At 44.8% G+C, this 16399-nt stretch overlaps 1 protein-coding gene and 1 long non-coding RNA gene across 3 annotated transcripts in view; both read left to right on the top strand.

Annotated features, from left to right (window-relative positions):
• LOC143899253 (uncharacterized) overlaps window positions 1-9875 on the top strand; it is a 46370-nt gene extending 36495 nt beyond the window's left edge. Inside the window, exons 5-6 of one of the 2 annotated variants that reach the window (XM_077409393.1) lie at window positions 6866-6942; window positions 7327-9875. In XM_077409393.1, coding sequence (XP_077265519.1) covers window positions 6866-6942; window positions 7327-7918 — 669 coding nt within the window. In that variant the 3' untranslated portion in view covers window positions 7919-9875. The remainder of the gene's footprint in view (window positions 1-6865; window positions 6943-7326) is intronic. The other variant, XM_077409394.1, reaches the window with a different exon arrangement.
• A 274-nt stretch (window positions 9876-10149) lies between these two features.
• The window catches only part of LOC143899224 (uncharacterized), a 125800-nt gene continuing 119550 nt past the window's right edge, over window positions 10150-16399 (top strand). Inside the window, exon 1 of the long non-coding RNA XR_013257421.1 lies at window positions 10150-10247. This is a non-coding gene — a long non-coding RNA (uncharacterized LOC143899224). The remainder of the gene's footprint in view (window positions 10248-16399) is intronic.

Raw genomic sequence — 16399 nt, forward strand, 5'->3', positions numbered from 1 at the left:
TATTATCGTTGCGTGAAATAATGCCGACTTTATTCCGCGCTAAGCTGAAGTTTACGATGCTTATCCGCCGCGTCGCCGGTCGCCTCTCGCGCAATTAGTCTTGCAAATTCGATTACGAGCGCGCGCCGGAACAATACGCGCGCGAGGCGTTATCGAGCGGTTATTAGACGAGCCTTTAATCATTTCGCACGCACGCTCCGCCAGCGATTTTAATTTTAAATCGGCCTCGAACACGCACGCCTCCTCGAAATTTTCATAATGACTATCTTGCGCGCGCGCAATTAACGACTTTACCTATCCTATATGAAAAATCTACGACGCCGCGAGTTATCCCCGGGAGCCGGCAGAAATCAGCTGCTTATTATTCAATTACGGTGATCTTAATCGTTGAGCACGAAGATCACATGCCATAACTCAGATGGAATAAATTGAGGTGGCGCCTGGCAAGCGTTTCTTTTTATACGTATAATCTTTTATTAACGCAAAGTCCATGTTAATAACTCACGTTTGCATTAAGTAATTCTTATAACTTCATGACAGCTTACACGTACGTTAAATCATGTATCAGATAAAAGAATATCGTGAGATGACAAGATCTATTATGGTCACTCAATTGTGTAAAAAGAAGTTTCAAAGTGCATATATTATTTATGGATTGACGAACACTTTAGAATGTTCATTTTTTGTTACACCAAATGTAATTCAGGTATCTGTATCATTCTTAGAGCTTTATTTGTTTGCGTGAAAGGAAAAGAAGTAAATTTAGGGTTCGGCTTTTGATGTTTTCGACCGGTCGGTTTTTCCTTCGCCTCATTCTCTTGTTCCTTTGCGAAGGACTTCCTGGTCCCGGGTCCAATCGGATCCGCACGCTAACCGCGAGTACGTCGGCGTCGGAATATCCGGGCCCGCCCGGGTCCGCTCCGCCCACCGTGTTCGCAAATTCTCTCTCAATTTTCATCCTGGCCTGGCGCTCTGCAGCTGGACGTAATTGGCTACCTGTCCTTCGATCGGCCGTGCCGATCTGTCCTCGGGCCGCCGCGCCGTGCCGCGCCGGCCGGTCGACGACGGGGCCCGACGTCGGTGCCCTGCGTGCGTTCCCGACAGAAAATTGCTTTCCGCCACGCCGCGGACCTTGGAAACGCGCGAATTTCGCATTGAAGTTTTCGTCGCGTGACGCGCTTTGAAAGTCGAAGCCGCGGCGCTTACAAGTGTACTGGGTGTCCCACCATTACTTCTTACAATGCGGGATCGCATTTTTTTTCAACGTTCTCTCAGTATTGAATAAACATTGAATAATAACGCCAGAATTGGAATATAAAAAATCATTTTATTTTATACTGTTTGGAAGAAATTAGTCAATATTATTAATTGAAATTTTACAGTAGACCATTTACGTAACACACATAGATATGTGTTCTATCGAACTAATAAGTTAATTTGCGAAAGGATATTTAGCATATATAATTATATTTTACATCTTAAACTTTCGTCAAAGAAGTAAGATGAAATTAAACTTTTTCTTTCTACTTCTTTCCTTCTCGTAAAAATATCCGTTGCGAAGACTCGATAGCGGCGAGACACCCTGTAGACCCGGCTTTCTGTGCGCCCATTAGCTGCCAGTAATGACGACGGCACCTTTCCGTACGATTGGCGCGGAGAGGATTCTTGAAAATTACTTTGCGAGCGCGGTATGCGACGTACGTCGGCGGTCGGTGTTTAAAGATGAGATCGGGGCTTCCCGCGAGACGCGATGCACCGCAAAAAGGATCGTACAAAGGGACATGCGTGATGACGGTAGGACATTGTCGCGAATAACGAGGCGAGTTCGTAACTTTTATCCAACCTTCCGAGACTCGAGACGTATCTCGATTCTGAGTAAAAATGTTTAATGTCCATTTCTACCAACGTAGATTTTAACTTTTAATCTCGGTTTAACTTACTTTCTATCTTTATCTAACTCTTAAAATTAGAAAAAGATGAAAGGAAAATTAAACCGAGATTAAAGTTAATCTGCGTTGATAGAAATGGACATAAGTTTTGATATGTAAAAGGGGATTTAGAAAAATATATATTCTCGCCCTCTCTCCTTCGGCAAAATAAAGAATAAATAATTTAAGGATTTTAAATATAATGTTGCCTTAAAATTTATAAAATTTACAAGTTCGCGCACTTTATTAGTATTAATCGTCTAAGAATTATTTCTTTTCGCACGCATGTCCACACGTGAAACTTCTCTATTACGCACATCGGCCACACTCGAGAGTCTTATAGTTAATCGTCTCGTTCTTCCTAATGACTCGCGAACGCGAAAGATCGCCGGATGTTTCGTTCGCGTACCGCGTATATCGTGGCCGACACGACATACTTACGTTCTCGTGCGTGGCGGAGCGTCATCTCTCGGGATGCATCTCCCCCGAGGATTTATTCGCACGCGGCGGGCGATGCGCTCGGCCATCGGGCTCGGGGGCTACCGGGCCGTGCAGAACGTCGAGCATGCGAGGCGAATTTATCACGTGGTGTACCACTCGCTGCGCGCTACACGGCCGACATCGTAAATCGGTCTGGGAAGTGGTCCAAGCGTTTGGCCGAGCCGTGTCAGCGAAATCGTATAACTTCGACGGGTCGGCCGCGTTTGTTGCAAAGCCCGCCCCAGTGGCGTCGAGGTTTCAACGCCACATTGTTGGAAATTTCATCCATCAACGCGATAGAACTCCTGTGTGTCATGTCGATCTAAACGTGACCGTTTAATTTAGTATTTTCTATAACATAAAATTGTAAACAACGCTTTTTTGACAGTTTTACAATAAGGAGCGATTAGAAAATCTAACATTTTTTGCAAATCAAGACTGCGAAGAATAATGAAATTCTATTCTTTATCTAACACAAAAGATAAACTTTAAGCTTTGAGCGGAACTTCAGGAAATTATTTAAAGTTGAAGATGAACAATTTTAGGGGGGAAAAGGGTGGGATTTGATGAAATTTGCAAGTGTAACGCCACGCCATTGCCGACCAGCAGACCTACCGCGTAAAGCAAAGAGCTCGACAAGAATGTCGGTCGGCAAAACGCGCAAGCGCCGATATCAAAGACCAGAAGTCGTTCTGAACTCGCGTCCGGTATAGTTCGTCTCGCGGATTTCAAAGACCCGCGCGACGGAATATCGCCGGCGATCCGCTCGTAAAGTGACGACGACGACAACGACGACGACGACGCCGCGAATCGTCAGGCAGACCGATGACGAGAGGCGAATGCAGACAGAGAGAGGGGAGATGTAGATGAGAACGTAGACGGAGGTGGCGAGATGTTGTCGAGGGAGCGACGATGCTGACGATGGTGGTGGTGCTGGTCGTGGCGGACCAGATGTTTGGCTAATGATGTCAGCGGAATCGTAACTAAAACCGAGGCGGCCCCGGACTTAGCACCGGCTTAGTCTCAGCTTTGAAGGAAAGAGTCTTATTACCGGGGCCTGCACGTGCTGCTCGTGAGCGCGAAACCGTAGGGTAATTGGACCACCCACTCGACACACCAAGAGTGCCACTCTCCGTTCGTCGCTCCCTCGCTGCCTCCTCCCTTTCTTCTCTTCCTTCTTTTTTTTCGTCCTCCGTCGCCGAGGACGCGAAAACGGCGGCGAGCTTTCGACGAGCAGATAAACTGGAAGTCGCGCGACGACTTCCAGTCCCGACAGTCGTCGATGCATTCGCTCTCGCTTGCAATGCTACACGCGGAAAGAGATGATGCTAAACGTGTCTCACGGGCTTATTGAGAACAGATTGCTTTACCGCGACACGTGAAGTCATCGCGATTATCGGATAAATGTATAACGGGTGAATGGGGATGATGGCTGCTTCATATATGTCGATTATAGATTACGGATGTAAATTACGAGACTCGTCCCTTGCCTTAGAAGCTGTTGTTGAAAATAAAAAGATACGACATGTATTTAAATAAAGGGATACATGGAATACCGGATTGGTTTTGAAAGTGTTATCTAATATCTTGAATGCTGAATAGTTTTCAAACTATTCTACTTAATAATATAGATGATGGAATATAAATTATTTTTAAATTTCATTATTTTATTTTCACATATTTATAAAGACACGCGTTCTTTTAATCTTTTTATTGCTTCTCTGAAAGACAGGAGCTTTCGCACTTTTACAAAGTCTATTGATCCATCGAATATCTTTAGCTATATTGATGCAATTAATGTTTCTGCTACACATTACTAACATCGAATATTTTTTAATACCGTACAGTATTAAATTATAATATTGAAATGACGATGCATTGCAAATTGCAATAGTTTTCTTCAAATCGGATTTTTATCGTGGAAATGGGATGCCTCGTTTGCTTCCCCAGTTTTGGGACAGTGCGGATTAATTGGACCACCTACGGGTAACCGAAGTTGCGACAAGCGGCTCCTTTTTCCAAATAAATACACGCGTGTTGTGTCTCATCTCGGATGGCGGGAGGGAGGGTCTCCCGAAAGACCCCAAGCAGTCGAAGCAGCAGGAGCGTGTCGTACGGACGAACCGTGCCGCATCTCGTCCGTGACACTCGACCCGGAAGACAAGACTGATTTATGCCTGCTGGTCTCGCCGGACGGAAATTAGATGGGTTCGCGTCGAGGGATATCACTGCGCTTGTTTGACATTTTTATGCGGTACTACCGATGCTTTCTTTCGTCCGAGCGCCAGTGCGCGTGGGAAGGCGTTAATTAACGGCATCGTCTAATCATCCAATTACAAACTCGATTTTAAGCCTGACCATTATCTTTGGCATCCGCAAATTCATTAAGAATGATTGTATATGCGTATCTTTATAACCCTGATCGAAAACGTTAATCCTTTAAAGATGTATATCATAAATTTCCTTTAATTTTCTACAATAATCCGTATCATCTTTCGACATGTTTACTACAGCCTTAATTATCTTAACAGTGCTGATTTATTTTGAGTAGATCCGCATAAAAATATTGTTAAAACTGATATTTTAATTGATATATCCATGATATATCAATCTGTATTTTATGATTATTTATGTATATTCCACAATTGAGACATACGCAGTTTTTCAAGATTTTTCTTCTTTAAATTAGTAATACCTAGCTGCTACTAATAATTAGGTTAATAACTAAGATACACGAAGTGTACCCTCTCATTATGAGGATACACGTCGTAATAAAACAACAGAAATTGTTCGGGTTTGTAGAACGTAATTGTGTCTTATTGTTATTTACTAATGTATCTTTCATGGTCACGAGCGTCGTGTAACGTAAGAAAGCTGCCGCATTTCGCGCTTAAACGCGGAAAATTTTGTCGGTTCAACACAACATTTATGTTTGGAAACTTTGCAACAGTTCGGACGCAGGTATCCCCCCGGGAATCAGGCAACGAAATCTGTCCTCAAAGGTTTTGCCGAAATGGGAGCGTGCAAGGCGAAGGCTGTCTGTTAGATGGTTCATGTTGGAGACCTCGGAAACGAGGCCACCTGTATATATCCGTCCCATCCGTCGTGGGTGGGCCTGTAGGTAACGCGAAACACCAAACTTGGGGTGCGGATCTGACTTAGGGTAGATGTTCGTAGGGGTGGCACACACGAGCGGGAAAGGAAATGCAGCCTAACCACTTAAGAGGCTACTACAAACGTGACGATATGTAGACTAACACGTAGACAAACTTTCTCGGATTTCTTCCTGTCGACCACCGTGATGGTTTCTTAAGTGTCGAGCGCGAACAAAGCGTTCTTTGCCCTCGCAGTGAGAGGTAGGTCTTGCCTGCTAACGTAGCAATACACGGCATAGACTATGAGAATAAAATAAACCCATTATACAGAAAATGGAAAGAAAGAAGAAGATCATTTTACTATTTACTAGGAGCGAAAAATCATTTATTTTGTGAACAAGCGTTTAAGAAGGATCACTTTCGTGACTACAAATCTATGATTTTACGAAGAAAATGAATGAAAAGTTTTCTTCTTAACAATGCCTTTTGTGTATTAGAATAACATTTTGTTAAAATGCATACAGCCCATACGTACACAGATACATTTATTAAATTCATTGTGTCTCATAATTTTTCTCATGTCACTCTCGAACACTGGGAGCTTTCCAGCAAGCGACACAAGTCGACACAAACGTCGTTCTATATATCTTCCTTTTTTAGCAATGAGTAACAAAGACAAAACAACACTTATGTCGACTTGTGTCGCTCACTGGAAAGCTCCCACTGTCAGCTCTTTTCATCGCTGATAAATTAAAAAACTGTCCAATTCTATTGTGCTAAGGAGACACTTTATCGAAGGGTTAACTGTCGTATATACGATATTCGATATCAAGCAATATCGCGGTTGCTTATCTCACCCCAGTCAAAAGTAATATCCGATCTCTCGATTCGAACGGTGAATCAGCCAACGATGCTACTATTCGCCAGAAAAATCTCGGAACCGGTGCATCCCAATCCCCGGTTCGCACCCGTAACGCCCGCGAGGATTCCCGTGCATCAGCGACATTCCCCTATCTCTTCTCCGATCCCCCTGATTCCCCTACTTCCTCCTCTCTCGCCTCATATAGGTACGTCGCTTCGCCGCCTTCTTCTAATTTTACGAGCCGTTGACTCCCGATCGATGGAACGAACCGTTTCGAAACAGCCGGCCGTTTTCCGCCACGCGCCGTTGGCTGGCCGTCCGGTGACGTAATTTTCCCGGAGCGAAACCGAGCTGTCGCGCGCGCCGGGGAATAAGATCGGGGAATTTGCGAGAGATCGTCGATGTTGGTGCAAGTCCGGGGGCGACTCCGGATCTCTCCGATCTCGCCAATCTCCTGTCCGCCGTGTACTAACCAACGGCCGTTTTTCCGCCTGTTACAGATCACGAAGCTCAAGATCGACAGTAATCCGTTCGCCAAGGGCTTTCGGGACTCCTCTCGTCTCACGGACTTCGAAAGGTAAACTCCTCCTTGCTAACATTAGATAGCGGTAAATTTGATGAAATCTGCGATGATAAAATGATTTGCAACGACATAAATCATATTCTTGATCTTGCTTTTGAAACAGATTCTATATTAATGTACGAAAAGAGATTTATCTCTTTTTCTTTTTTGAGCTAAGTTTATTTACTAGCCTGTGAAATTGCAATTAGCTACCGGACTTAAAGGAAATCATTAATCTTAATGGCATCTAAGACCTATGTCAAAAGAAGATAAATTAAACAAAAAACCTGGAACGGACAATCCATTTGTGAATTTTGCTTGTAACGGCTGACAAAGTTCTGAGCTCAATGTCCTTCCGGAGAATCGTGCGGCTAGAAGACGGTATGCATAATGGAGCAGCTTCCCTTTCAGGGAGACCATGGAGTCAATGCTGGCGGAACAGCAATCGCTGAGGTTTCCGCATCGGCTGCCCTTTGAGGTGGAGCAGCTCCAAGCGGGCGCCGTGAGCAATCTCAGCCTCGAAGAGAAAGCTTTGTGGGCAGCGCGTTCTCAAATGCTGCTGAGGGCGGCAGCGGCCGTGGCTGCCAGTCCTTACGCCCAGCTGGTCAACCCCGCTCTGGTCGCCTATCCGGGCGCCTCGGCCGCGGGCACTAGCCATCAGCAGCAACAGCATCAGCAGCAGCAGCAGCAGCAGCAACTGGGCCACTTCTGGTGGGCCTCGTCGCTCGGATCCACTATCTTTGCAGCGGCGCATCACCAACAGCAGCTGGTCGCGTCCAGCTCCCAGCAGAACCCGTCGGGCCCGGCGACCCCCCGGCCGCTCTACCCGTCGCCTCTTGCCCTGGGCCATCACCGATTCTCGCCCTATCACACGGCGACCGTCCCCAAGTCCTCGACGCCGGCTGCGCCGTCGCCGTCGCCGTCCAGAAGGGCGACGCCGTCGCCCACGGATAGTCTCAGCAGGGAGGCCCAAGACCTCTCGCCCTCGTAGTCCCTTGTGGCTTCATTAGAGAAACAATGGTTCACGATTTTCTCGTGAAGGGACTCTAGAAGGAGTTTGAGATATTTTACTAAGACTGCGCGACGAAAGCTGGTTTTTCCTCATTCAGAAATAGGAGATTCCGCGTAATTGGGGATCGCGAATTGCGTTGTGACTTTTTTATAGAGGAATCTAATTCCTCTCCATGTGATGAAAGTCTCCTTTTCTCGACTTAGACCGAAGCGTAGCGATTATAATTCGCCTTGCAATAATTCGTCTTCTTTCACGGAGAACTGACGAAGATTTGTGCGCGCGGTGAAAGTCGATTTCCATCGTATTATCTTTACTTAAAGTAATTCTTATTTTTTTAGATTTCCAGAATTTTTAGCAGTTATAGAATGTTCTCATTAGAAGTGCAATATCTATCGTAATTATTATCTATATTTTCTTGTCTTTATTATATTGTTAAGGAGCCGGTCTCCATTCCATTAGAATACAAGATGAACGAGCATTCTCACATTCGTATTATGGATGCGTAACAAAGTAAATCGTTACGAAATGTTTGCGCGAACGGGGATCGATTTTCGTCGCGCGGCGCGGCGCGGCGTCGCACGGCGTCGTAAGGCGTCAGGAGGAGGTCGCCGCGTGTCCGCGGTTTCGACGAAACGTACAGAATCCGGCGTGAATAGCAACGATAATTGTGGTGTCAAAGGTTCCCGAGTTGGCCACGGCGATTTGTCGCTCTCCGTCTTTCTATCGCGCCGCGTAGACGGAGCGGAGGAAAGAAAACGTAAAGCTCACGCTCTCCGAGAGTCTGAATGCTCTCTCGGCTGAACTTTCGACCTTTGGCGGGCATGGTGGCAGGCGCAGGGGACCCGAGCCGTCTCACGTGACTCGGCGATTCCGTTGTCTCCCGACTGAACCCTGGGATCGAGAGGAGCACGCGTATCTTTGCCTTGATCAGCGATTGGAAGCGATAGGGCCGCCGTGATCCTGGTAGTCAGGATGCACCTAGGGACGCACTTTGAAATCGATAAGAATAAAGGAAATGTCGCGTCGCGCAAAAATTTGTTGCACTTTCAGAAGATGCTGGCAATAAGAGATTTTCAAGCTTAATTTTCATTCATTCTGTATGTTTTATTCGACATGTATCTTGCAGCACCGTAGGTTGATCACCAAGACTGCTTTCAGTGAAGGAACTGCGATGATACGCCAAATCGGATAGCATGATTTCTCAAGCGGAAATATTTTCGTTATGCACCCCATATATTTCCATGTTTTGTTTGTTCATTTCGTAATCGCGTATTTTTGTACGCAAGAAACATAGTTACGTCGTTTCGAGGTCGAGCTGCCGCAAAGATGATCTTCGGTGGATCGCACGCGCGAAGAATACGAGCGGATTGTAAATATGTAACCATGCTGGTTCTAAAGGCGGCATAATTGCCGTACATAATACACGTATATGCATCTTTAAGGGCAACTAAGCTGTACGGCGACTAAAGTCTACTTGTATATAGGTATACATATATCTACTTGCGATATAAGATAATTACGCCTCTATCTCTTGTAATATAAGCTGTATATTTCGTATCACGGGCTATTGTTATCGTTATTTATGTTTCGATTCCATACACTTCGACGCGGAGTAGGCGCGAAGTGAGCGCGCTGGACGCGATGCGTTTCGACTGAAAGTACCTACGAACCTTCGATAAGTCGTTCAAGGAAGACCGAGAACTTCGACATCCGATTCACGTTTAAGTTGAGCGTAATGAGAGGTTGAAGAATTAGGATCATTAAGGATCTCCGAGCGACACTTCGCGCGTTCTCCGCGAACACCTAAAGGATTATTATCGCCGCGGCGATTAGTGTTAGTGTAGAGCGTTATATTGTTAATGCTTGTGTTGTGAGGAACGCATACACCTATTGCTGTGCAAGCTGCTCCCTTGTAAATAAACCCTAATAAACTTCTTGTACCGAATATTTTCGCGCGTCGCCGAAATTTCCCCCCGAATATTCTCCCTTTGATTATCCATGCATTTTTTTCACATTTCACTCGTTCCCAAAATTGTCCCGTTTAAATTACAAGAACTTTTGAAAAGATAAACAGAGACTTAATTTTTAATTACCCGAATTCGTCAGAATTTAATGCAGGATAATTCATGCGGGAGGTACTGAAGTATACATCATATCGTTATCATATAATTAACTCATAAATAACACAAACATTTCCTTCTCTCTCTTGTAGATTATTTATCGTCGCGTCGCAGATATTATCCTACGGACAAATCGCTCGAGTATCTACTCTCTCATCCTTGGCGTGGGTAAATCTGATGTGATCGAGGTAAGGAACTATTATTCGCAGTGATTTTGCTCGAGCTGGCGTGTACACGCTTAGGCAAATGTTGTCGGTTCTGTACGGTTAACCGGCTACAGGATGCCCCGTTTAAAGGCATCATCACGCGATCCTCAAGCCGACCGTGCGCGATTAGGGGACGAAGGAGTCACCATTTGCTGCAGAAATGCAAACCGGCGAGACCGACTGATCGCCGACACGGTCACGAGACCGTTCTCGTGTCGTTATTTTCGCCAGGTATTTTCGTCAGCGCACGTGACACGCGTTTATTATGATAAAGAACTATTCCTATTTTAATAATATATATTTCAGTATATTTTATTGATATGTTTTAAGTTGCTGAAATATTTATGGATCTTGAGAGCAAACACATTGAAATTCATATTTTACAGCATCGTATATAATACTTGATCTTATATATATTGCATTTAAAGTTCTCTCGTGTATCAAGGGTAGTAACACGCGTCGTTGAGCATTTTCTTTAGCAAATTTCTACAAACTGGTTTTGATTTTGCTGTATTTTTTATAATTATTAACAAATATTTATTTTATCTTCCGTTAAGATCGCGAACATGTATATGAAAGCCGTAACTTTCATTGCAACCGCAAATGAAATAATTAATTAGCATACTAAACTGGGATTAGATTTATCATTCGCCAAGATATTCGCTTTATTAATTCGTCGGGCGATCATCGTGTCGTAAAGTGGACGGAATAAATACATTTTCGTCGTTATGGTCGTATCAAGCGGGCATTAGGCATGAATAGACATGCGGCCGGTCGGCCTGCCGATCCATCCTTCGGTCGTAAATCACGCGTCGCGTTCGGCCCGAAAGGGCGACGGGATCCGGTATTAGTGGCGGCGCGCCGAGAGGAGTGACACGGTGAGAGCGTTACGACGAAAAAGGGAAAAAGCGGGCGCAACGTCTCGTCGTCGTAAACATCGAGGATGTCCGGTCGCTTGATTAGGGCCCCCCTCCCGTCGCGTCGCCGTAAAGCATGGCACGCGATTGCGATTGCGCCTTCGGCAAAAAGACCGGGCACGACGGCGCATGAATCGCCTCTGCTTTATTAAAGAGGAACACATTTTGCCGCGCGAGAGCGACTTCTGATGGGAATATAATTTACGAAAAATTTGTCACGGACACCGCAGACGTCTAAAGTCTTAATCGTTATTCGGATATTCTCCACGCGTATTTTGGATTTTCTTTGATTCTAAAACTTGTACGCTGTTTAACATGCTATATTATTATATTAAATTATATATTATATATTACATTATTATTTATAGTCAATGCTTATCCATGGGCAAATTATTTTGAGCAAAATTTTGCATTATCAATCTTTGAGTTTGACGTGTAAAGTATTATGCGGAGATCTCAATAATTGTTCGTTGTATATTATTTCTCTTGGATGATTCTTTCCGAGTTCGCGCTCGAGAAAAATATTTGGAAAAAATATTTTCTTCTAGCGCCGCGGATTCTGTGTGTTTGTACAACCGTGTAATTTCGCGCAAGAACGGCGCATTATCGCGGACAGAAGAATTATATCACCGGGTCTAAACGCTCTCTTGCAGGACACACCGCGAGAATCGTCGCCAAGGTGTCGGCGAGCTGGCGGTGGCGTTTTAATGTGGAATAAAGGCATTATAAACCCATTAGCCGGTGGGCGAGCCCGGGTCCCGACTTGCGTGCGAATGTGCGCCCATCGCCGCCGCTCTTTATTTCAATACACAAAACATTAACGGCCTTGCTCGTCTCGCCGTCGCGCCTTCGTCCTGCGCCCGTCAGTTCGGTATATCCTTGGCGCCGATCCCGCTCGCATCTTTCCGTGACGTACTTTTTCTCAAACATTTAACTCGAATTTAAGCGAATTTCTTAATTTAACCATCTTGCAACTTATGTACGATTTTTTTGAACGGAAATGTTAACATGACGGACGTATCGTTGGGTAGTTTAAAAAAATTCGATTTTCTGGAAACCCCCTCTCGCTTTCCGAACCTGTCAGTTTGATTATTGTGATCTTTCTTTACGCAACGCGTATTTTGCAAACTTTTATAGCTTACGGTACTCGTTAAAGTAATACACCCTTTCAACTGTGACGTACAACGCACAGCTTCGTTTCTACTTTTTCGTATTTGCTGCATTTCTCCTCGCCTCGAGACGCACCCGGCCTTACTTCGTACCTTATTATGTTAATTTCTACTTTACAATCTAATTCCCTATATATAGAATACCCGGAGGGAGATTCGCGTATTCTATAAGATATATAATAAACTTTTCTCTTCCTTCTTCTCTCTCCTCTTATAAGGCCGATTTCATTCGTTTCTTTTCCCTTCTCATCTTTCTCTCTTTCTTTCTTTGTCTTCTCTCACCCCCTCTTCAGAGATATACTGCGTCAGTCTTAATAACAACTTGCTTAACCGACTCACGCACCGCTCATCCAGCGTGTCTGTTAAATCGTTAATTACCCCCGCGAGAAGGTGAAGCCGGAGAAAGAGCGACTGGAGAGAGGAAAGAGATGGATCTGAAGAGAACAAACGCGGAGAGAGCCAGTTTGCGAAAAGCAACGGCAAGCAAGGGAACCAGGACGACGAAGTCACCTCGTCGCACCCTTTTTTTCCTTGTTCTCCTTCTTTCCCCTCGCTCTGCATGTCTCTTAAACATCATGACGAAACGCCCACTTCCTGGCCGATTCACGGCTACTTTATTCCGCGTTTGAGAGCGAAAGGGGCACAAAAATTCAAGCCGACGGAGGAAAAGTGAAAAGAAGAAAGAACGGAGGGGAGAGAGAAAGAGGGGGAATCGATTTGCCTAATTTGCTCGGTAATGTCCCGTCGAGAATTAACGAGCTTTGAAGAGAGACAACAGAATGAGGAATAGAGGAGGGATGAGGGGATAAGGAAAGAAGGAGGGGTGCTGCATCTAGCACCGGCATTAATTACGTCGCCACAGGTGCCAACAACCTGATTATCAGCTCTCGATCGAATCTCGATCGCCGGTTCCGATTACGTTGGCATCTTAAACGCAAGCGGGGGGTACCAACCCCCTTTCGCCGGTATCTCAAGCTCGCCGAGGTTTGTGATTTTGCGTAACTTTCGTCAACCCCCTCGAATCATATGTTAACAGGAAGTATATTAAACTTGATGCGTTAAATGAACGAAAAAAATGGAAAAAATGTTTGTTCATTGAAAATTGATATTGCATAGGATTGATTAGTATCATACGTATATTTGTATTAAGACTTTGCGTTTTGATTATGGAAAATTTAACTTTAAATCTATCAAAGCAGTAATATAGTTACCACACTCTCTCTCTAGACTCTGTGGTATTCTATATAGATCTAGATATTACTACAAAATGGTTTTTCGACATTAGGATTGATGTACATTTGTATTTCTCCGCACTTTGAAACAGGGCGAAAGGGGCCCAGGCCCCGAGTGCTGGCGTCAAGGGGGCGCCAAATGCCGCTCTGTCTATTGTTCCATTGCGAAAGGGGGGCGCCAAATTTATGTTATGTCCAGTAGGCCTATTCTGATGTAACTCTAAACAACAGTTTTGTTGTTATATTGTCGTTGCGTAACTTTTTTATCATATATAATATCTGCACAACGCAAATATAACAGTAACAAAACTGTCGTTAAAGCCTCTTGCACAATAGGCGATAGCGATAGCGATAGCGACAGCGACAAAGTTGCCGACAAAGCTATAGCCATAGCTATAGCTGTAGAAGAATGGGCCCCTCCCCTTACACAGTTTTCTTTTCTCAAACTCAGTTTTCAAATAATCAGTTACGATTTTCGTCAATAGGAGACACGTTTTAGAAAGTGTGAAAACAGCACCTTTTAAATAGCAACATGAAATATTATTAGAAATGGAGAAAGTAAAGGTTATTGGAATATGTATGAAAGAAAAACTTTAAAGCTGAATTTGATGTGAGGAATGCGTTTTAGAGAGGAAGAGAAAGCAATAGAAAAAATAATCGGTCCGAAATAAAAATGGCCGTCCGGCGATATCACTGGTATCGATTGAATGCTGCACGTACGTACGTGTGCATGCGTGTGCACAGCCGTCGCTAACGTCGTTTCGGAGTCCGTGTAGGTGCGAGCCAGGGCGCCGTTTCCCGGATGCGCGCGGGGGATGACGGCACTCGGCGAGATGGCACCCAGTCGGCTGGTTATTAACCAATGCGCGTCGTCCGCGCGCGTCCGCTTAAGCATGTATTAATTGATCGAATTAATTTGCCGACGCGCGGGGCCCCATGAGGCTCCGCGGGGAGTCCCCGGGATTCGGGAGCGAGACACCTGTCGTCGACGGGAAATAATCTCGTCGTGTGGTATTGATTTTCGTTGACGATCACGCGAAAGTTTGGACGCTATCGAACGCGCCGAAAAATCGACGAACGATTGGAAAGCGTCCTGAAAAGTTACGCGTTTTAATCGGCGATTTTCACATTAGCTACGGCGCGCGATAGCAAGAGTAAATTAAGAGTGATAACGTTATCGCTTTTACTCGAGTGCCACTCATGCGAGAACGACACGAATTTACTGCCTCATAACAAATTATTCTAAATTAGCAAATAGCGTTACGGACGCATGGACGATTGGTTAACTGCTCGGTGCGTTCCAACGTAATTTGCAAATGTAATTTTGCCCAAGACCGCGCGCATTATGCGAATTTAATAAGTTACTAAACGTAAATGGAGCAAGTTGTTAAAGCGATAGCTGGCTGTTGCGCTATAATTCATTTGTCGCGTTATTGCCGCAGTTGACTTTTAGTATCTCATTACTTTTTACATTTTTGTATACGCGTGCGACAGATAATGGCCGCACGCTCGTTACAGTCTTGAATAATATTAAGAAAATCATAGATCGCCGGTTAATTAAAGCCTAAGCTGTTCGCGACGTTAAATGATCCATCATTGAGATACGTATATCGGCAGCTTCACCCACACCCCGCGCGATAAAGAGGCACATTATTAGATTTCCTCCCTAGAAGTCGACGAATCGCGACCGGCTCTTTTTAATGACGCTCTCTTTAGCGGTCGAGAAAGAGCGAGAGAGAGCCTGGTCCTCGTTAGAGCGGGCTTATACGCGACATCCGAGCTAGGTAAGTTAAGAGGCGAGTCTGTGGATAGAATGGATGCCACCCGACTACCGAACGGTTGGAGAAGAAGACGGAGAGAGAAAAAGAGAGAGAGAGAGGGGGGGTTCTCGAAGGGCGAAACCCGAGCCGACCTCAGCGGAGGGAGCTCGCACTCTTTCCTCTCCCCCTTTTCCATCTCCGCCAGATAGAGGCACCTCTATTCGTTCATTCATTCATTCATTCGTTCGTTCGCTCGTTCTCGAGCTTGCGCTCACATGCACGGACCTACCGCGCGTCGCCAGTAATCTCGATTTACAGCTGGAAGGAAAATCGATCGCACTCGACATCCAATCGGCTGTATCGAAATCGGATTCCGATTCTGGTTGCCCGACCGGTCGCGTTCTCTTTTTTTTTTCTTTCTTTTCGGAACTGCCTTTTTCGTTTTCTCTTTTTCGGCAAAATTCAGTTTGAAAACGATTTCCGTTGCTCCTCCTAAATAACTGCGTTAATCGATTGGATTAAGGACGTGAAAAATATTACTTCGTGTTATCGCATATTGATATATTTTACTATAATCTTGCATATTTTTTTTTTAATAATCTTGCACAATTTCTATAAAAACGTATATGACCAAGTTAGCTCTTAAAAGTACTGTTCCAATAATTTTCCTATTTTTAGTTCCAAATTTTACATATACATATAATGAAATCTCATCTTTTAATATTTTAAATTTGTCGTTTTCTCATGCATCCTTTTCCGAAGGAAATTGTACGGCTTGTTTCCCGATCTAAAAGCGTACGCGGCATTTTTTCGGTGCACCGCTCGAGCGAGCGGCGCAGTCGTTAAAATTCGGTCGGCACGGTGAATGATTTACATCTGTTTGACACGCGGAAAGTTTGCGACGGCGGCGGAGACCAAATAAGCGCTCGGAAATCCGCGACGGATTCGACGCTTCGACTCCTGAAAAATTCAAACAGCCCCGCCGCAGCGGATAGCGAGCGCCATTAGGGTCGTAAACGTCGATAAGCGGAACGCACGATAAATTAAGGACAATGG

This window comes from Temnothorax americanus, unplaced genomic scaffold (assembly GCF_048541705.1).
Source record: "Temnothorax americanus isolate GAGA-0224 unplaced genomic scaffold, ASM4854170v1 Scaffold26, whole genome shotgun sequence".
NCBI classification, from domain to species: Eukaryota; Metazoa; Arthropoda; class Insecta; order Hymenoptera; family Formicidae; genus Temnothorax; species Temnothorax americanus.